The sequence below is a fragment of the Metopolophium dirhodum genome, chromosome 7, assembly GCF_019925205.1.
Source record: "Metopolophium dirhodum isolate CAU chromosome 7, ASM1992520v1, whole genome shotgun sequence".
Lineage (NCBI taxonomy): Eukaryota > Metazoa > Arthropoda > Insecta > Hemiptera > Aphididae > Metopolophium > Metopolophium dirhodum.
In genome coordinates, this window is record NC_083566.1 from 33,101,158 (window position 1) to 33,125,512 (window position 24,355).

Here is a 24,355-nt window from a genome sequence, read left to right on the forward strand (position 1 = left end):
CACTACTATATATTATGTACCTACTGCCAATATCATTAATATTTGTCCACGTTCTAAGGAGTTGTCTAATTGGAATTAATGCAATATTTAATTTCGCCTGGTACAGAGATCACTCGTCTAACACATCGTATTACTTAATTATAATAACATTATACCCTCGCCACTACGATCGAACGTGATCGGTTTCAAGGCATTGTTTTATTTTATTTTACCCACAGAATGGATAACTTTAAAGAAATAAAATTGGACTCGTTTGATTCCGAGTCACTTGGGGATTCGTTGGAATAAATTTTAAAAAAACATTCAACATCAGACTGCGAAGTGGTATGTTGTGGCATACCTCGGATACCTGCAGCAGCATCAAGATATAATGATATATATATAGGTATTACAATACCTAACTACTATATTATTATATATATATATATATATATAGTACAGCGCCACCGGGGTGAAGGACATCCAAGGACCGAATGATACACACAACATTTCGTATCGTATATACATTATATTATTATGATATTATTACTTATTATACGTTTTATATATATAATAATATATATTCACCTCGACCTGCTTTTCGTCACCAGCCGGTTCCAACCACACAGCACTCGCATATAGGTACCTATATATATATATATATACGTTACGATGTTAATATTTTATCGCCGTCGTCGTCGTAGGTTTGGATGTTCTTTACGGTGCGCAGTTGTCCGACGACCGACGCCGCGTGTCGCGCAAACGTCAGAAACCGATAATTTAGTATTTTATACCTTTCATAGGTATACATTTTTTTATAGTCGAGTTCCGTCCGGCCGCACGACAACAGCGGCTTGCACCATTATAAGACAAGTATGTGCCTACGGTGTATGATATGCGATCTCATGGGTTTCTACCTCCGTATCGAAAACGAGCCAAGTTTACGATAATATTAATTTCCTATAGTAGCTGATATTTAATTTATTGGATTTTAATCTTCGAGCTTATAACTTATTATTGTTTTTGTGACGAACTTCTGCAGCAGTGATCGCGGACGGCAAAATCCAAAGACGACCGCTACCGCATAATTATACTGTTCAAACTTCAACGCAAAAAAAGACATAGGTATAGTATACCTCCAATCGATTACATTTAATATTATGCTAAAAAAAATATTACCATTATACTATTGTAGTAAAACCAGCGTTCTATAAATCACTTCCAAATGAGTAACAACAAAATAATTGCTCGTCACAATATAAAATGTGCAGTAAAATTAATTCTTAGTAACTAATCAAATATATACGTTGCATTTGCTAAAAATAAATAATGCGTTGAGCAATTTAACTTAAATTATAGTAAAAAAAAAAAAAAACAAATTGTAATTTGATTAGACTACATACCGATTTTAAAGAGATCCAATGTTTCCCGTCAATTTTTTCGTATTGACTGGCATTGCTTGTGTACTTTTATACAGTAATCCCATGGGACTATAATAAATTAAACTATTGTTCCCTTTTCTGTTTATATTTCAACATTTTAAAAACACTTACATCAACTTGTCAATTCTTGTCATATTAAGTTTATTTCATCTAAATGATTAACTAATATGACTAATCAGTAATGAGCTTATAATAATATAGTACTTAACTTTTAACTTTTAACGTATTGTAAAATTATATTTATAATTTAAGATATTGCAGTTATCTACATTTGTAATTTAAGATATTTTTATTACAATCGTGTGTGACACGTGAGTTGTTGATAATTTGTGTGCAGTGCAGTCGTATTTATGATGTTTTGATCTGTAGAAGTTTTTATGATGTTTAAATTAAATTGAAATGGAAGGGCAATATTTAATAAACAGCGAATTGAACAAAAAAAAAAAAAGAAAAAAGGTGGACAAGTGGGTACCTCTCTGCTGTACAGTAGGTGTCGAATAGCCGAATGGGTAATGGATGGAATTAAATTTGAATTGAATGATGTATTGTTGTATAATATACGAAAAACGATTCTGCGTGGAGACGGATATATTTATGTTTATATTTTATATTTTTGTTTATCTTTTTATAATTTTTATATTTTGTATATTTTTTTTTTTTATTGTTAAATAAATAGGTTTCAATGTTGGAAGTTATTATAGCTTAGAGTATTAAGATACAAATGAGTAAATAGATAATATCTATATTTATTTATAATATATTATATAAAGAAAAAATACAGATAATGATGATTCTTAATGGTGTAGGACGTAGGTATTAGATATATACAATATTAAAACTTATTTTTAAGCTGTATTCTGGTTAAGCGCTTCTTCCATACTCGATGAAATAGAGATTGGTACCGACGTGCCGCCTACGTATGCCCTAATATTTCGTTCATTTTTGAATTATGCGACTAAGAGGATGTTTCACGCCTCCACCCGCGTGTGTTGTCCCTGTCTTACAAATGTACAGCATAGCAAAAACATTTTTGAGTGGTACAACTATTATTATACTCCCTCTGTATTTGTAGAAGAGTCACCAAATATCCACAATGCATAAGGAAGAATTTCATCTGTGACGTATCGTTTTTATTTTTTTGATAGCACCATAGCCCTATGAATTAATGGACAGCGCATAGAGAGAGAAATCACCAGACGGGATTGTTGAGAGAGAAAGAGAGATTTTGGGACGTTATAGTGTGCCAGAACATAGCCCAAAACATGTTTTTTCTCCCTCATATTCTCATATCTGCTCAGCCTCTTAAACACATAATTATAAAATGTACGAAATACCAGAACATGCGTAGGTAATGCATTTATTGCATGTTTGTATCATTTATTCATATTATATTATTACTTATATTAACTTTTGAGTCAATTTACCACCTTACCGTTTACCGTAGAACAGTGTGAATAGCGTCATGGTATACATATGGAATAGATTAAAATGTATTAATCTAAATATTTAGAGAATTACATTGTGAAAAGGCAGTAAAATATATATAGCATGCCTGCATGCGTACAAGTTTAAAAACTACACGAATAATGTTTTTTGAATCACAACAAAATTACCAACATTACTCATTTATTCTGTGATAACATCATTATTCATTGTTTAAATATGTATGAAATTTCGTCAAAATCTAAACTTCAGATGTCTATGATGAAAAATTGTACGTTTACATGTTTAGAGCTTTGGTTTCAGTATGATGTCATTTTTGAGTCTTAAGAAGTAATCCAATGAGTAACTTATATATTTGGTTACTACTCTAACAAACTACTCTACTTTCTAATAAATTTCCAATCAATAAAACAATTATTATTTATTACTCTTGACAAAGTTCCCGAAACGTTATAATTTATAAGAATAACTGTATTGTAAATATACATATATAATATCTACACAATGTATATAAATACTCAATGCGTGCAGTGCGTCAGTGTACCGGTCTACTCTGCAACTATACTATCACTAATTATATTTAAATGACTATAGTTATAACGCCGAATAATTAATAAATTCAAATATACATTCTTTGGTTTCCCTTCAAAGTTATGAATTTCAACTAAAATATTATTATGCTCATCGTATATATAGGTATACTTATATATAATATTATATTTTAGCATATACCAGTATACATGACATTGACACGAATATTCGAATGCAAAGTATATTTCACGCGTCCAAAAAGAACAAACTCTACAGATTCAAACGTACTATTTAACAAACACTCTAACTATTCAAACGTATAGAAAAACAAGGCAATAATAAATGGTAGGTAGATCACTCGTCGTTTCTTGTTTATTTTTTTTATACTGTATAATGTTTGCTGTGAGTATAAAATGTTCGTTAGTGAAAGACTATTAGTTGTAATTGTGTATACGCCTCGTGTCTTGTACCATAAGACATTCATACGCCATGACTTAAAATCATCTACTATAAAGATTTCCATTATAATGCGACAGATGTAAAATTCGGGTTTTAGTGTAATCGTAATTCATAGAGCAAGATCCTTTATTTGAATAAAAAAACAATACTCATTCCCTCAATTAGTTAATGGTCCAATCATCGGAAACGATATAAACGATATACCTATTATTATATACGACGGTTTCGACCGCGTCGATATTGGTTATGCAGAATGGATGCGAGTTGATTGCGCAAGCCCAATGAAAATAAAAATTCGAATACAACGATTTCGAATATCAAGATGTATATCGAAATAATGAGACGAATTAAGCTTAATGAGTTGGTAAAAACTCGAAGATTTTACACGATATAAAAGTGGGATGTTCCGATGTTCAGCAGTTTAAATAACGAAACGTAGTATATAACATAAATTGTACCGTATATATATATATATAGTCACTCGGTAACTATAGTAGGTAACCTAAAACCTACAACTGATTATTGACCCGATTCAATTAATTATGATATATAGTATAGACATATATTATGTGCAAACAAATTATACTTAAGATAATTATTATGTACGACATTCGACATTTCTAACAGGTGGGTATAGAGTCTATCATGCATTGAACATTCGTTTTCGTCATCGCACGCGGCGCCGTGTCAGAAGTTCGCGCGCGCTGTAACAATAATATAATTAGTAATATTAATACTACAAAAAAGCGCACCCGACTCACTTTTTTTGTGCCACAGTATATTTTACTATCGAAAAAAATTAAAACCTGTCTTAATTGTGGATACAAGCAAATGCATACTATACATAACTCACCGTGTAAGTATACCAATATAATAACGAATCGACGAAAATAGTTTGATTCAAAAAATGTTACACTGCAGCTGTCTGCTGCAATATTGTCGGGCAGTAATGTAAGCTTAGCAATTTATTGTAACCCGCCATTGAATAGAGATAGTAAATTATATATAATTGTGTGTACACGATAGTAATGTAATGCGGCCATGTAGGTAAACGCGCGTTTACGACATATTTTCTGTTTCATATAGGTATTTTTACTTTCCATACACAATGCAATTTTAAAATATTTTGATTAATTCTAAGTTACCTATTTATTAAAAGAGCCTATATTATATTCACACCATTCTACGGTATTGAATTATAATTTATAATAGATAATAACATCTAGTACCTAATAATATATAGTAAAATATTAAAATAATATAATTGTATAATACATGGGATTTGTTATTGGCAACAATTCGATCAACCTACCTTATTAGTTATTACTAAATACTCATAGCAATATGAATATGTAATAATATATTATGCAGCAGAGAATTATCAAAATATAACAAATTATATTTTCAATTTTCAATTTTATAACCGGAGGCAAGGTTCAAAAATCAAAAGTTAATATTATATCGAATACTGTACAAATTGTTTTTTTCTTAATTTACTTTTAAAGATAAGCTGAGCTTTTAGTAATATAGCAACTGTCCCTGCAAAAGTATTGGTCTACTAATCATTACTCCAGTAGTCAAAATGTTTAATGAACAAATATTCATTAGATATTCAATACTTAGATATCACCAATTTTAGATACATTTTTAATTTCGTATATTATAAAACTTCAAATAATATAGGTTGTAATTAAGAACATTATAAGATTACGTAAGAACCGCCACACGAATAGAAAATTTGATTTCGTTTAAGATCATTAAGGTCGAAGAAAATTGTTGTAGCCAGTTAAATATATTACGACTGCTTATATTTTTAACGTGATATTAAAAAATTCAAATAAATTATCTTGAACATCTTGTTACAGAATCAATAACATCAATATTAGATCTCCCAAACTGGTGTAGATGGTACATAGACAATAACTTGTATTATTTGGTACAATATTTAACGCTTTCACTCCAACAAATGCTATTACTTATTAATAATAAGCATAAAGATGTCCAAACATCTACATTATAGTGCCCAAAAATTGTAATTAAATAGAGATGTTACAAATCTCCGTTTGAGCGCACTAGATTTGAACGTCATTTTTATACCGTGCATTGGTACTTGGGCATTTGGTTAAAATAATGATACATAATTACTTTTTAATTTCACCTTACCATCTATATTGAAGTTTTTGGGCCAAGGTTTTACGATTTGAATTCTCGTTGAATTCTGCATGAATGTAAAATTGTCGCAATCGCCATGTTAGTCTAAAATAAACGTAATTTATTTATTTAGTTTGTGAAGCAGAATTATACAAAATAATCACACGTGGTATTTTTCTAATATTCTAATATTATACTACAGTAAATTTTAATGATGAAATGCTGTAATGATGATGTTGTATATACACTTCAAGTTTATCCAGCTCAGGGCCATTCTCTTGAAGTATACGGCTAAAAAAAAAAATTATATTGTGTAAATATTCCATTTGATTTCAATATATTATAATAAAAAAAAATCATTGATATTCAATAGTAGGTATATTATACAGAGACTGAGATGTGTTAAACACTCGCCTTATTTAGAAGTGACGACAACCCATTTCGCTCACCTAGGTACGAGACACTTTTGTATTCAGACTTTTAATTAGAAAGCAACTATAAATATTATATTCAAAGCAGAGCTTGGTTTACTATAATATAGTATATATATAACCACATTATACTGTAAGTAATAGCGAAGTATGCGTGTATTCCACAGTAAATTAACTGAAAATAAAAATAACGATTTCTATCAGAAATAATAAATGGGAACAATCGCAAATTATATATATAGGTATAGCGCGATTGTATCCATTGAAACGATTTAAGATTGAGCGCAAAATAATAAAATATATTTATATTATATTATCTACTTAGTGAAGCACTGTATTCACCATTCAAAATATCGACAGTTTTGTTATAAACTTCGCATTATAATATTCACCTGATAGGACGTAGGAATAAATTATGATTGACGAATGTAATATGGTATAGGTACTGATAATAATTGTTTTCATCTGTATTTTATTTACGAGTATTACACGACACACGTACCCAGTTATATTGTAAATGCAAATAAAAATAAATTATGAATTAATATTTTTTAGATCTTATGTAAAAAAAATCGTTTGTAGTATGATTGCGTGTGCCAGAACTAATCTTATCCAAACACATAAATTCTTCAAACATACGATTACACATTTTAATAAAATTAATATAAAAGTATTATTTTTTAACCATACCATATTTTGTAAAATAATAATTAAATAATAACGTTATTCGTTTTTAAGCATTGAACAACTGTATATGAAAATAAAAATCCAAATGGTTGATTAAAAACGTCTTAGCAAAGATACTATCGTTAATCTTGTATTTATTTACAGGATAATTAATACTCAAAACTGCAATTCCATAAATTTTTTAAAACGTTAGTTTTTAAAAAAATAATTGATGTATATTTACGAGTTAAATGATAGTTGAATTCTACATTCATTGTTTTTCGAGACCAAATTTTAACCCGAATCTTTTGAAGCCATTCACTATTTTTTAGAAACTACCAACTTGGAAATTCCTAAGATGACTTCCATAAGATCAATTCTTCGAGTTCTAGCCTTAAAAAGGAGTCTATCTGAAACTCCTGCGAAACATATATTTTATTAACAAAATGAACAACTTAGTTTTGGATGTGATAAAACTCTGAGAAATCACATAAAATAAAGCAAGAAAGAACCCTGCACGATTATGTTTTCATTTTGACCACTTTTATACAGTTGTGCGTGTTCATTTAAAATAATATTATATAGATATATCGTTAAATTATATATTATTCCATGGGATCTATATGGGATCTATATGGGAATACGAAATTCTAAACACACTTCGTAAAAAAATCGTGTCCGCCATACAGAATGCAGCACACGCTTAACTGTAAATCAGGCTTGATTAATTCAATCAATTTTATGACGTTTCTGTTTATGTACTGAATATAAAAACATTGAAGTTGGAGTGGGATAGCGATAGCGATCAATGCATTTCATTTAGTTCTAATTATGTTACCTTAACTATTAAATACCTACCTATTTTGTATATATTAAATTTAGAAACCGTTTTGAACGAATAATAGAAAGTCAAAAATGATATACCAACGTTAGTCTTTAAAACTGTACAATTCGTATATACGCACGTTATGATATATCAAGTGCGTTCTCAAAGGAAATACAAACTATAATTTAGTATTAAATTTACAGCTGTATCTTCCTGTAATTTTTCTGTATTGATTTTAAAATGATCTGTGTTTATGTACAGACGATTAGTAGTCGAAATAATGCTTTGATTTTAAACTTCAGTATCTTTTTTGGAAAGTGAATCTAGTTGGTACTTTATATTAATCAAAATGGAAAATTTACAGGAGTTTTCAAAAGGGTTGGGAAAAATTAAGAAAAAACAGGGATTTTACGCAAAACCAGTTTTTGACAAATTCCATCTCTTTTGGTGTAATTAATTAACTAATAACCGTAGATACTTTATTTTCCGGGATTTTCATATGACTGTTTTCTATACATCATTAAATTTTCAAAATATGTTAACTCTTTTTGAGCTATTTATAGGCATAAGGAAATTTCAATTTTATTCGTTTTTCTTTAATTATTGTCGATAAAAAATTTGTTGTTGGGTCAAAATACTTGAACACTTTGTACAAGCTTCCACATAAGTTGTTGTTAATGGAAATTAAAAAAAAAAGTAGAGCATGAGTCCACAATAATTTCTTGAGCGTCTGAAGTTTGAATTTTGATAAAACTCGTTCAATTTACAAAAATGTGCAAATTATTTTGAGTTAGAAACAATTTATATCTAAGATTTGAAAATGTAATACAAGGTTCCTCATAAGTTTTTCTACATCAAACTAAATAAAAATTAAGATTAAATATTTTCTACATTGGATTTTCAACCGTAAATTTACAAATTCTCATCGAATAATTTTAGATTCTGAGTGAAGCGATAAATGTATTGGTTTTACAATGATGTAAGTTTATTTTTGTGTGTCACCCATCACTTTTTAGTACCATAAAAATGCTTAGATCTTCTTCAACAGTACCTTTACTAATAGGAAAGTGAATCTAGTTGGTACTTTGGGGGGTTGAAAATAATTCCCAATATTTTTCAATGTTGTTGTAATTTAAATATTTTATCATTGAATTCAAATTTAACAACATCTATTACAGTGACCCACTTGTAACCTACTGTGCAACAGAGTGGTATCCAACTTTTTTATCTTATATTTATATTATATAATATTATTATTAATATATGATTTATTTATATCTATCTCATATCCTCATAAATCAGAAATTACTTTATAGAATAAAACACAATACATAACCCCTATACAGTGTATATAAATTGAAAAGGTTGTAGGTATACCCGCGGCTAAATATATAGATATGATCGCAACTTTGTGATGCGCAGGTGTCATGGCCGCCACTGGCAGTGAATACTATCACTTCGATTTATTTGCCAACAAAACCATACAAATTATTAATTTCTTGGCTAAATAAATCCTAAAACCACTGCCAGCTGAGATTCCTTTCCATGCTATAACATGCAATAATTGTAGGTGCGCAGCCCATGACGAAAATGCGTCTCAATGCGATCATACCTATATATTTATCCATGGGTAATACCCATCTCAATACCGTATGAACGCAAAAACGCGATAAATTAATAAATGTATTATTTTACAAGCCCATAATAATTATAAAAAAATTCTTTCTGAAATATGTTATACGTGTATTTGTGAACATAGGGCATACGTTAGTATAAGATTATTAGAGTAGAATACCTACGCAAGCATTGCGTACCCGCATACGAAAAAATGACTCGTCAAACAGTGATGGACAATATAATTTCTATTTTAATTTTTCATCGAGGTTATTCTCTTTTAGAAAATATGTTTGTAATACGTTGAACGATGTACAATATTGTAATTCAATGTATATTTATTATTTTTCGTTACTAAATATTATTGCTGGTAAGTACATTTAAATCGTTAACTCCATTCAATCAGTAATAACGTTCAAATAGCATAAAAAACTTGTCGACGAGATCGATGCAAATACGAAAATGTCATGCAGTACCTATAATAATTGTACCTGTTTTTAAGCCGTCTGCAAATGTCTGCAATAATTACTCGCAAACTTGTACCCATATATCATATAATATATCATATTGCTCTCTCGTACGGCCTCTTTTAGAATATTCTTCCATTCTTTGGGACCTTTTTACGGCAGCTGACTCTTCTTGCATTGAGAGGGTCCTCAAAGGCGTTTTTGTTCTTCGGCGTCATTTATTTTGCAAATTCCACATCCATCGCAAGATTATAGGCCAGTGATGAATAAACTTAAACTCATGTCTCAAGAGTCGAAGCTAATTTGGCGTTTTTGCATAAGCTGACTGACGGATGTGTGGATGCTCCCTTTCTCCTTTCTCTAATTAATTTCAAAGTTCCTACTCACTTAACTAGATCTAATTCTTCTTTTGTTGTTCCATTTCCACAGCACCAACTATGGTATAAATAATCCTATTCACCGTGTGATGCGCATTTGTAACGAGCACCTAGGCTTCTCTTAAAACGTTTTATTAATAGTACTGCAATCTGTTACTCCTACTTTTTACCTTTTGTTTATTTTTTGTTAATATTAATATTTTTGTTTTTTTTTATATTTTCCATTTGTTTATTTGATCAATTGTATTGTTTGACGTTTGCTTACTTAATTATTATGTTATATTGTTCAAATTTATTACTATAAAATATTGTATTGTACTATTGGGCTCCTAGCCCGTTCATAAATAAAATAAAATAAATTAAAATATAAATATGCCAAAACCATGGATTAACCATTCACGTTCTAGACGCTCTATAATGCATATTTGCGAAATTTATAGTTAATGCAAGACAGTGCAGTATAGCTAATTACAAAATATACTTTATCTATATAGAGGCTATATGCACAATATAAGACATTATTTGTACGCTCTATTTTTAGATTCCGAAGCCCGAGGCAGCATTATATATAAGGTACATCATGTTTCCAGCCGTCGTCATAATCGTGGTATGTTGTACGACAGTGGTACTATTCCTGTACAAGTATTCGACATCCACGTACAAGTATTGGAAGACGAAGTCGGTGACGTTTGCCGTGCCAGTACCATTATTCGGTAATATCAAAGACCACGTGACGCTAAAAATGACCCAGGGCGAGTGCTTGAAAAAAATTTACAAGTATGTATATCGTATAATGCACAACTGCACAATAGGCGCAACCATTGTAACGAGTAGGTATGACGTTCGGTGCTGTCACCCTAGAGGTGAGCAACGAGGAAATGATTATTTTGGCCCGTTTAGGCTGATGATATTATAATGGATAGCTAAAGATTCTATATTGTTAAAATAATTATGATCTCATAAATATACTGCAGAGTGCCGACTTAATAATTTAACATTTAGTTTTTTGTACCTACCTCAAATGTTTGAATGGCATGACAATTAATTTGTTTAGCTTAGTTATACACAAAATAAAATACACCATTAATACCATAGAATTCTATCGTAAACAAACGTGTGCCTCCCATGCAGTACCTAATAGTTTGAAAAAACGATATTTCAAACAAATGTGGTAGAAATAAAATTTTATTGATCTGGACGAACACGGCGTAGGTCGTAGTATAGAACTCCCATAAATACCATACCACATCGGTAAAAAACTTAAAGGTCAACAGTGTTATACACGTATACTAACATTTTCCATATCGATACAATATAATAATATATACATACCGCTACAAGTTACAACTTATTATGTAATGGTGTACAATATTGTGGCGACGTGTTACAGTGATTTTCCTCGTGAAAAGTTTGTGGGCATGTACCAGTTACAGACGCCAACGCTGCTACTCCGCGATCCAGAGACCATTCGGTTGTTTCTGGTGAAGAGCTTCGCACACTTCACGGACAGAGGATTCTTGTACGACGGTCACAGGGAACCGTTGACCAAACATCTAGTCAATTTAGAGGGCGACACGTGGAAGATTCTCCGACAAAAGCTCACGCCCACGTTCAGCTCTGGTAAAATCAAAAGTATGTTAGGGCTGTTACAAGGCTGCGGGGTGCAACTTATTGAGTACATGGATGTAAGTAGTTGTGGTAGAAGTGTAGTTCTTACTCAATATTATTATTTAAAAACAACGGTAATTTTTTTCCTTTCTTACTTGTTTGAAATCCACAAATAATTGAATTATCATAACCATATTATGCGTGTACCTATAATAATATATATTATTAGCGAGGGGGACGGAGTGGCCGAGTGGACTACGTCGTCGGTTCGGACCGCACACTTTTCATTTCGACCACAAAAAGGTCGATAGACAAAAACCGCACACTTTATCGGTCATGGTATAACTAAACTTATAGTGGGTTAAAAACGCACAATTTTTTTTGTGCTAAATGACGGATAAGATAATAAGTTAATAAAATAATATACAATAATCATGCTAACACGTTTTAAGTCTTAATTCTTTTTAGTCACGTATTTAGCCACTCGTTAGTAGCCGGTCTTGTTTTCCCAAATAGTGGTTAAAACGTAAGTCCCATAATGAAGTGTAAAATATTGTCCGTCCAATTGTAAACCAAAAACAAGTTAGTAAATACATAATAGTGATATTTTTTATTTTTATTTTTATTAATTATATTATATTTTTTTTTTTACGAACACTTGTTTAAATTTTAAAATTTTGTTTGCTTAATAATTGTACATTTACATTATAAAGTACTATAGTAAAGACCTTTTTGCGGTCAAAATCATGCGTGCGGTTTTTGGATACAACAATTTTAAAAATTGTGCTGTTCTAACTTAAAAAAGTGTGCGGTTTTGTCCTATATTTTATCACAAGTGGGCGGTTTTAGAAATCAACGGCCGGTTCGAACCTCGACCACGGGCGGCTCCTCTTTCTGGGCAGGCAACTGTCTAGAGAGTGAGGCCTCCATCCCCCGACCGGGCATGGCAGAAACCTACGGGTGCCCAATTTGAAGCCAAACCTAAAAACGTGTTTCAACCAACCGTTCCAACCGTCCCCCCCCCCTACAAAAACAGCTAATGGCCATAGTGGCCGGGCTTAAGTTTGATGAAAAAATTAAAAATATTATTAGCATTTTATGTTGGCTGATAAAAATATATTTAGTGCAGTTTTTTTTTCAGCATAATTCAATTATAATACAATAATAACAATAATAACTCATACGTACAACACCTGAGCTAAGCTCGTACCTGGTATACGGAGTTCCTATATAGATAAATACAATATTAATATATATAGTAATAATATACAACATTTCTTATACAGTTAAAAAGTTCACATAATTTTCTAGATATGCAATAGTTTTGAATCATTTTTATTACCAATATTAACACCAATGGTTCCTTAATTACTTAAATGTATACATATCGACTTTTTATAATTTTGTTGATACACATATTCTCGCCATGGTCATTACTCATTAACTATTTTAATAATTGTTTTTTTATATGAATTTTATTGATTATATCGTTGGTTTTATTAGACTGATTTTCACATAAACGTTGTTTTAGACTCTACATAATTTCCCAAATCGTTGAATATAGTATTTACCATTGAGAACTTTTTGAACTGATTAATGTTGCACTATGTGGTTTTGTATACTTTCCCGTTCTCCTACCTATTATTGCTATATCCTTGCAGAGCGTGTGCCTTCGTATGGATCTTATGAAAATCTGTTTTATGTACAATTTATAGATAGATATAGTAGGTACTATGTTTGTGTGGAGTTTAAGTGTATACTTATAAAAACTGAAATGTACAACAGCAATAAGCCCATCTCCCGGTAGGTACTTAATACTTAATACATAATTATTCAATCCGATCGTTATTCGCTTGTTTTAATACCTATACCGCCGTATACCACTAATAACGGTAAATCCAAATATTATAATATGAAACGGTCTGTGTTACGTTCTGCAGGCAACCATCGAGTCTGGAAAGACGGAATTCGAAATTCGCGACCTAACAGCCAAATTCACTACGGACGTGATTGGCACGTGCGCGTTCGGACTGGAATGCAATTCGCTGAAAGACTCGCAATCCGAATTCAGACGGATGGGATGTGCGGTGCTCAATTCGTCCGCGTCTTTAGCGTTGGCCAAAATGGTCCGAGTGTTCTTCCCGAAACTCTTCAAGGCGTTGAAACTCCGCACGTTCCCGGCCGAAGTGCAACAGTTCTTCATGGGCATCGTAAAACAGACAATCGACTTCCGGAACACCAACCGAGTGCGTCGGAACGACTTCATACAGCTGTTGCTAGAGATTAAAAACCAAAATCACAACCAAGAAAACGCGATTAATTCGATTGAACTGACCGAAGAGTTGATCGCCGCTCAAGTAAATACATAATATACCGATATATATTTTTTTTTTGATTATATCATGTAATACAGCGCCCACAGTAAGGTTTCTCATCATAGTTGTTATAATATCAGTTCAAAAATATTAAAGATACGCAGGCACAATTTTTTTTTATAAGCATTTAAAGTTTAATATTTTACGAAATCATGAAAATTTGCAAATTATTTTGTAGTTTAAGTTTATAAATTGTTCAATTTTTATAGTTAAGGACAGGAAATTTAAAACAAGATTTCTCTTAAGTAGTCCATATACTGTAACAAAAAAATATATATACACAGTTTTTTTATAGATATTTTTAGTTCAATTTTTGACGAAATTATAGATACCTACTTCAACGAATAATGACAATTTTAGTTATTTTATTGTAGTTTAAAAATATTATTCGTGAGTAGTTGAAACTTGAAACTGTTAAAAAATATTATTATTAGGGTTCGGGACTTCTTGAATTTGTATGTTTTTTATGTAGCGGTAGTAGATTATTCTAGGTAAGTTATAAATTTGTTTTATGAAATTACGGAACTAAATAAAATAAGTTTGAATTTGGATATTTGTGCATATTTAGCATTTTTTTTAAATTCAAATGTACATACAATTGTTGGAAAAACATTTGGATAATATTTAAAAATATTTCTTAAAAAATATTATGTTTGGGTAGGTTAAATAGCGTTTGAAATTTGGGGAGGCTGTAGCCTGAAGCCCTGCTTTTATAATATTGAAAAAACTTAAAAATAATTTAGAAAATGTTCGGGAGGGCTGTTAAAGTTATTGGTGAAGGCTTGGCCCATACACCCCCCCCTCCTATTTGTGCATATGGTACGTAAGTACGTAAGATTTTATGAGTCTCTATTTGTGACAAAATCGTGTTAAAAAAAAATTTACATCTATATTCTAAATTGTACGAAGAAATGGAAATCAGTAGATACGTGTTCGTTTATCACGGTGTTAGCATATCACGTTAATCTTTATTTATTAACCCAATCAATATGCCAGTATTTTTTTAAATAAAGTTGTTTTGTTTCACGATAATTTGAAAATGCCCAAAACATGCAATAATGTCCACTGTTCGTCATATTAATAAATATATATTCGAATTAGTAAACCCACGCATAAATTATTTTTATTTTGTTTATGTACCTATACTTATTTTTATTTACTAATTATTTAAACGCTCGTGAAAGCTCGCGTATACAATATACGAATACATAAAGTAATACGGTTAGTATGCAGCACAGTGAAAAGATTTTTGAATTTTTTATTTTCAAAATCGTAATATTTTTTCTGTATTTTTTAAAAATAATATAAAAATGTATCAATGTACCAATTATCTAAGTACAGAGTTTAATTTAAACAACTATTGAGCCTTTCTTAAAATGCAACTAAATCTCCGCCTGTGATATCGTACACATGTATAATGTATATGTACTTACATAAACTTGGATTTCAAAGGTGTTCGTGTTCTTCCTGGCCGGCTTCGAGACGTCGTCCACGACACTGAGTTTTTGCTTGCACGAGATGGCCGTCAACCAGGACATTCAAAGCAGGGTGTACGACGAAATCAACGAGACAGCCAATGTGTACGGACTGCCGTTCTCTTATGAAGCAATCTCGTCGATGAACTACTTAGAACAATGTCTGAAAGGCAAGTATTCGCATTGCGCTCGACCGTCGTGCGGTGCATAATGACATATAGGTGTACCTATAGGTTGTAATATGCAAATAATATGTACTGCAATATTAGTGAGTAGGTAATAACTATATATAGTCAATAATGAGTATAGCACGATCGACAATCGGGGAGACCCAGACGGCTTGTATGTGTGCACGACATATTTTTTATTTTATTTTTGTCTACAAGATGTTTACAACCTGTTCGTAGGAACAATAAGCAAATTTGAATAATCGTATATTATTGTATGTATACGTGAATCGTTTGACGGAAGTAGACACTAGCCATTGGAAATATTAGGTTTTTTTGTATTATTTAAAATGCTTTAAAATATTATTTAAATACCTATTTTGACACTTTAACTCTGTGTCTCTATCTCATTTAAGAGTAACATTGGGCCCCCCGAGGAGTTGGGGCAATGGGCTTCTGCGCATAGCAGCAGGCAGTGGAAATGGGTGTGATCAATAGCCGAATACGCTGAGATCGTCATTTTATTTTTTAAACAGCCACATAGCTTGCATTTTTTTTTTAAGACTAATGCGGGTAAGTAATTTTGAGGCCACAGAGCTGACGGCGAAAACTTATATTTGTGGTCTCACCGAACCGGGCGAAAATCGGTCGCCGTCTGAGGTTACTTTTTATATGAGACAGAATGTAATATAGATATTACTGTGAAACCTCTAATCCGCTATTTGAAGGTGTCACTGTAAAAGTATTAATGCACTAATGCGGTGTGTGATAGAATAGAAATTTTTTTTATTATGATTACACAAAACATAATAATATTGGGAATAATTTATTCATATATATAAACCCTGCCATGAATTAACTAAAACAAACCATTGAATTACATTATTCTTAACAAATGAGTTTCATTATAATTTAAAAATTATGGATTCTGTATATTATGATTACAAATTACTTGGTCAAAGTATTGACCATTCCAGAAGTTCTAGACTATTCTAGTTGTTCAGATTTTTACATTTTGGTAACCCGGATGCACTGGCGTACCTATTTAGATGGTGTTTGGGGTACACCCCCCCCCCCCCGTGAAATTAAATCCGCTGCCAGAACGTATTCTCTAGATTTGAGTGATAAGTCTGACTCTGCACGGCCAACAACAAATAAAAGACCATAATATACATAGGTAATATCATATTGCGCACAATACCTATAATGCGTCAACAACGGTAGTAATTTTATTACGAACATATTATAATATACAAGTCGTCGATGTTTGTGTAATTTTTCGTGTGTTTTTGTTGGTTTATCGGTCGCTCCGGCACAAACATCGTATCAATAACGCCTCGCTGACACGCACGTACGCCTTCGACGCGACATGATATGCACCCACGGTACCCTACCACCCGCTGCCGCAGAAACGATGAGGAAATATCCACCGGTACAGGCCTTAGCCCGGGTGTGCACCAAACAGTTCCGGGTGCCCGGCACAGACCTGGACCTGGACGTGGGCACGGCCGTTTTGATACCAGTCTACGCGATACACCACGACCCGCAGTACTATCCGGAACCAGACACGTTCGACCCGGACCGGTTCGCCAAAGACGGCGACGGCGGCGGTGGCGACAACGGGAGGCCCGCCGGAGTTTTTCTGCCGTTCGGCGATGGCCCGCGCATATGCATAGGTACGTTTTTCAAAACGAACCAGCCAATTTTTTTGTTCATACAATATAGTCAATTTTACTAAAATTTGTCGAATCGATAGTATATTTCTATTAGTACTTCCCTGAATTGATTAAAAGGGAAAAACCCTTAGACACCTACGAGGAATCTTGTAGGTATACCTATTGAATTTTCCAGCTTGAGATATGAACTGTAAAAATGTTACGAATTTCCAACTACAGAATAACGCAAAATAATTTACAAGTTTTCGTGATTTTAGCAATCTGTCAAGACAAACAGAAAAAAAAACTAAAAATGTCGATAAATATCTTAAAAATAGAGCCAAAAAAATATTTTAAAAGTTAGTCATTTCAAGAAAATGCTAATCAAAATATTCATTGAAAATACCTATAGGCTATAGGTTATTCGTTTTTAAATTATCTACAACAAAATAGTTAAATAACTAAATTATTTTTCTAGAAAACTAGGTAGTTATCATTCGTAATTTTGTTAACTTTTCCTGATTTTTTGATACATACTACAGTATTAGGAGTCTAGGGACATTTTACTTTTGATCCCCCAAACTAATTGCAATTTTCTACCAAAATAACACCCTCAAACAATTTAAGATTGGTGCATATTTACAGACACGAATATTTTATTACCTATTTAAAATAACAATAAGACACGTAACTGTAAAACTAATAGGTAAATTCATATTTTCATTCAGAATCAAAACATATATACCTATATACAAATTACAAATTGCAATCATATACTATAATTATTGATTATGTTTATTATTGTTATTATTATTTTTCTAACTATTAATTACCTAAATTAGGCTACCCCTCTCGATAAAATGTTATAGGCTATATTATACAGTACCTATACCTCTTACAGTAGGTACACCGTACACCGTACACACTATATCTACTTTGGAACATGGAAATAGAATATTAATAGATTCCTAAGTCGCGTGAAGGTTGTAGGTATGTCGGTAGATCATCGATTATAATAAATAAATATATATTACATTATATTTATAAGAAAACTTGTACCTATATACCCAACTTCAGCCCCAAATGCACTGAACCCCGAAATTAGAATGCCGGTAAGTTGTAACTATTATTTTTTCAACAGGTATGCGTTTTGCCATGTTAGAAATGAAACTGGCATTGGCCCAGTTCCTTCACAGCTACTTAGTGACGCTGAGCGAAAAATCCTGTACACGCATCGAGTTTGAACCGGCGTCATTCCTGTCGTGTCCGAAAGGCGGTATATGGTTGAACGTCAATAAACGTAAACCATGAGAGCACACCACGCGCACCATAGTTTTTGTACTAGATAATGTAATTTAACATAGAACGTGTAATTTGATATATATCATATATTATATAGGTATAATATTGAAACCTTTATATTTATTTTGTTAATTTCTATATGACTATATGTATATAAGAAATAATCTCTTTAATAATAATGTTACCTATGTTTTATTTAATAAAAATCTATATACACATAGGAGACCGGCCCTATTCACTCATCAACGCCCAGACCAAACCTCTGGGTCTAGGGACTTGAAATTTTGTACAGAGGTTCCTTAAGCAATGTAGTGGCGCACTAAGAAAGGATTTTTGGAAATCCCACACATAAAGGGGAAGATAAGAGGTTGAAAGAATACAATAGTGGCGCCATCTATCAAGCAATATTTAATTTAAATATACAATATTGGTTTTAAAATATAAAACGTATAATATACGTACTTGATATTTGGAATAGTGGTTCCTTTATTGATCTAGATGTGCAATAAGAAAGGATTTTCTGATATTCATATTTTAAAGAGGTGGTCAAACGGGAATCTTAAGATTCACGGTGTAAATTGAAAATTTTTTTTTGTTAATTAATGATTGCTTTTGGTTGCAAAAAATATACGAATTATTTCACAAAGCTAGGTCCAATTACGCCGATTTATCCGTAAAAATAAAATGAAATAAATTGAAATAAAATAACCCCCAAAATATATTAATATATAAATATTAAATGCTCCTAACAATTTGGGACGATTAACTATGACTTCAATATTATTTTAGGTACTTACACTGTATAAACATTTTTTTGAACTACAAAGATGTACTAATATTATAGTAATATAGGTTTTATTTTGTCACCCACCTCGCCGTGTCCACAATCTACCGCAGGTAGATTGCCTACCTGATAATATACTGTTAACTGTTCGCATAACCATAAGCGAGTCTTACGCGCAACGCCACGCAGGACGGCTAAAAATTAAAATATAATATGATTTGGCTTCCATATGCACAGCGAATTATATACCCAAAAGAAGTTAATCAATCAAAAATTTTTCCCGGGCAACGCCGGGTTATTCAACTAGTATAATATATTATCAAGTTACGGCTAAACAGTTGTTCATTAGATGGTAGTACATACCCTAACCTACGTACATAGTATCACATTATAATAAAAATTTCCGTTAACAGCTCAAGAGTCGACGAGTAAAAATTTTTTTTTTAATTTTATGAAGTATAGGAATTGATAAAATATACATGTATACGGTGTAAATTTCAAGTATCCCTTTTCAAAAGATAAGACACAAGACGGCTACGGGTAAAACCTGTAGTGTTGCTACGTAAATCTGGTGTCATTTTTTTAGGAGCAGAGTATACAGTAATTCGTTTTTTAATTACAGCAAAATAAGAAAATCGCTACCTACATGAGAAATTGAGTGAATATAGTGAATAAAATCCCATCAATTTTTTAACAAGCTCTGCGTATTTAAACATATAATATAGCGCAAATTACAAAATGCTCATAACTCACTTAAAAACTGAACTATCGTATAAACCTAGTAGGCATACAAACACAGATAATGTTCTTACCATTAAGTTTCATAATAGGTCGATTCAATCTAATTTTTAAACTAACGAAGCTAAACGTGAACTGCTGAGCGTGAATTTGCTATGTTACGCACTTGTAATACGGAGACAACAAATGCGAGAGTAGCGTACCCTTAAAATAAAGTAAAATTTTCGCGTACTATTTGCGTCGTAAACAAAAAAGTACAATAGGTCCATACTAATTGCGTCCCAGGTTTTTCTTGAGCACGCCCGAATTGCGTCTCGACCACCTGATGGTTACAAACTTATATTAATTATAATATTAAACAATGAAACACTAATTTAAACAACCGCACAACCCGTGCAATTGAATAAAGACAATTATTTAAACAGCCAATGACAGATTTCAATCAAAACAAATTTAATGAAGTAGATTCTAATTCATAAAACAATTATATTTTAAGTTGTAACCAATACCATACTATTTTTTTGTTTACAACTATTAGAAAATTACGAAACGCATGCATGATAATAATATAACACGCAAAACAATATTTTTAACCCATATATTCCGTGGAAGTAATTATTTCTATAGACAGCCCTAAGTCTGTATAAAAATGGAATGGGAAATATTGTTTCATTTTTATAATTTACAGGACGCAACTCGTATGTACACAACAAATAACCAGGAGTCAATTCGGAAGGAATTGGTGCCGCGGTACACAATTCGTATGCAGCCAGTAAAATGTACAGTCCATAATAAACAAAATTCCAGTTGTGTTAGTAAAATCATTTTATCAAACACAGGATTAATATTCTATGGATAATAATAATTAAGCAGGGATAGTAGTATCTGTGTAAGGGATTGTAGTAAAATCTAATAATTATAATATATTATTTAGTTATATATTCGGTACATTATAAGGCTTAATATCCAAGGATATTTTATCCGACCGTCCCGCAAAACATTACGGTATACCCTTAGAGTCACACGGCCATATGAATAGGCAAAACAGGTAGCCCTCTGTCATGGTTCCATTCTAAACGCCTTGACGGTAACTCTTAATATTATTATGGTATTTTAAGTTTTTACAACGAAAAAAAGGATCTATAAAGATTTTTTTCTTATTCAATGTAGAACGCGGAACACATTTATTATTACAACTGTGAACGTATAGGTACAAACAGTACAATAGCAATTAAATAGTGTGAACCACAATTTCGGTATTTATCTTTTATTATTATAAGCACATAATATTATATAAACATACCAAGAGACATACTGTGTCATTTGTTCAGTACTTATCACTAAGTCTCACCACATCTAATGGCCAACTGCCCAACTACCTTAGATTATTTCACTAAATTCATAATATTAAATAGCAAACATACTGCCTGCACCTAATAGGTACCGTCTGCCGAAAGAGTCGTGCTCCATCGCTTAAATAATTTAACATAATATACAGAGAAAACATTTTTTACCTGGTATAACCAACTAGCAAGTCATGTCAAATTTGACGTCAAAATCCTTTCGTATGCCACCATAAACTGATCTACCTTATCAGAGAAATAAAAAATTATATTACAGCCACAATATGTAAACATTTACAATATACATATTTTAGTTGGTGTAGAACTACCAAGACGATAGTTGTCGTGTATACATGTACATACAAATGAAAGGATCAGATTAATTTATTGTTAAACTACCAATAACTCACGTAGGTAATTTTTTTTTTTTACTCAATTACTCCAAAATTAAATACTAATTACTGTTTCCATATTTCATTTTTATTATTTTAGTAACTCCACTATTTTATCCAGTACGTAACAAACAGTGGCGTAATTGTGGGGGGGGAGGGCACTTGCCCCCCAGAAATGTTTGTGGGGGCAAAAGTATCATTTTGCCCCTCTAAATAATCCACATAATAAGTATTCTTAACAAGACTGTTAACATAATATTATGATATTAAAATATTTTTTCCCTCAAATTACTTTATAAAAGTTTATATTAATTTTAGGTTTCTCTCGTTGAATAATATTATGTTGATGTAGGTATTGTTAGTGTAACTGTTTTTGCAATAATAGCATTATTCGTGACTATTATTATCTGTGATTTGTGAACACGTTATTATCTTTAAATCGTGATTATGACTACAGGAACGGCCGAACAGGAGGTTAATTTTTTTGTCCCCCCTAGATTTTTATCCAGTTAATATGTAAGGATATTTGTACCTATCAATTTTGGGTCTTTTTTTAATCCCCGCAATATATTAGATTTTATATAACAATTATTAAATTATTAAAAGAAAAAAACATTTCTGTATAAGTCTTCACTATTTCAGTATTAAATTGATTTATAGAAGTTTTTACTTACTTCTTATTAAAATATCTTGATACGTTATTTAATTATTTAATATTACATTCTATAAACTCATTATATAATTTGAAAGAAAATTAATTTATTACTACAGTCCACTTCAAACATACATTTTTAAATAAATTAAAAATTAAGTCTTGCTTATAATTTAAAGTCAGCATATAACTTACTTCAAAATAAAATGACTAATGTAATTGTAAATAATAATATTTTTTACTTATTTTATGAAAAGTCTATATAGAAAGTATAATTACACTACAAGCCTCACTTTAATTGAAGTACAGAAATTAATTTTAATATGTTATAAGTATGCAATGTAAATACATGATTGCTAATGTTGCATCCTTTGAATAGTTAGGCCATAAATCCTTCTATTTTTTTTTTTAAGTTAGGTTAGATATATATAAATGTCCATTCATATTTTATAAAACACATCAGTCTCTTTAACTACTATATAAATAAATTGTTAAATGTAATTATTACATTAAAATATTAGTAAACCAAAATATCTGTTGTTTTTTTTACAAATTTAGTATATTACAGTGTCTTAATAATTGTTTACATCTTCGTTTGTATGTAAATCAGGTGTGACTTATAATGTTTATGTATTTCGGATACATTACAACACCAAATACATACGATTTCCAAAAAAATGTATAAAATAATAAAAAATTATACCTGCTCAGTGGCATGTTTAATGCTAAAAAAGTGACACTAAAAATGTGGAAAATATCAACCACACAAATATGCAGAATGTAAAACACCTGTATTATATAATTATTCTCATATATCATAACAAATTATAATTAAGTTTCAAGTTATTAATAATATACTAAAAATAAAAATAAAAATTGGCCAATTTGTATACACTAACAAAAGTCCACTTAAGACCACGTGATATTCTTGAAAATAATAAATAAATGATTACAATAATAAAAAAAAAAAGATAAAAACAACCTGTGTTATAGATTATTCTGTTATTTTAACTATGTTTAACAATCTTAACACACAAAACTTTGCATAATTATATATTAAAACTAAATTATTTTTTATAAGTTTATATATTATATGTTTACATATATAATACAAATATAAAATTTTTTTTTATTATAAATTATGCAAAAGTTATATTTAGTGAACTAAATTTAAGATAATACTGAACTCTAAATTGCTAAAGGGAGAAAGAAAAATGAATGAAATAATAAAATTAGTGGATAATAAAATATTTTTCAAATTGTAATATTTTATTTTTATTATTATTATTACTTTTTATTATTCTTTTTAACATACAACTATTTTTAGTATTATACAAGGTTTTGTACAAAATTGTTGTTGATTTATGTACAATTTGATTAGGTACTTTAAATGTAATTTTATATACATGAACGAAAAAATATAAATATGGTATTTAGGTAGCAAAATTATCTGCCAACAGGCACTGCATTCAAAATAC

At 30.9% G+C, this 24,355-nt stretch overlaps 1 protein-coding gene across 2 annotated transcripts; it reads left to right on the forward strand.

The window, feature by feature from the left end:
- Positions 1-679: 679 nt before the first annotated feature.
- LOC132948217 (probable cytochrome P450 6a14) lies at positions 680-19,191 on the forward strand. Of its 2 annotated transcripts, XM_061018598.1 has the most exons (8): positions 680-852; positions 1,022-1,104; positions 10,928-11,163; positions 11,777-12,071; positions 13,935-14,351; positions 15,822-16,014; positions 17,421-17,687; positions 18,808-19,191. In XM_061018598.1, the coding sequence occupies exons 3-8, from the start codon at positions 10,967-10,969 to the stop codon at positions 18,975-18,977; spliced, it is 1,539 nt and encodes a 512-aa protein (XP_060874581.1). In that variant the 5' UTR covers positions 680-852; positions 1,022-1,104; positions 10,928-10,966; the 3' UTR covers positions 18,978-19,191. The 2 variants fall into 2 exon arrangements, with proteins under 2 accessions (XP_060874581.1, XP_060874580.1); XM_061018597.1 differs by having other exon boundaries at positions 680-1,104.
- The last annotated feature ends 5,164 nt before the right edge of the window (positions 19,192-24,355 follow it).

Coding starts and splice junctions, on each gene's coding strand:
- LOC132948217 (XM_061018597.1), top strand. CDS start 10,967: ATGTTTCCAGCCGTCGTCATAATCGTGGTATGTTGTACGACAGTGGTA. Junction 11,164..11,776: donor TGCTTGAAAAAAATTTACAA/GTATGTATATCG, acceptor GACGTGTTACAG/TGATTTTCCTCGTGAAAAGT. Junction 12,072..13,934: donor AACTTATTGAGTACATGGAT/GTAAGTAGTTGT, acceptor TACGTTCTGCAG/GCAACCATCGAGTCTGGAAA.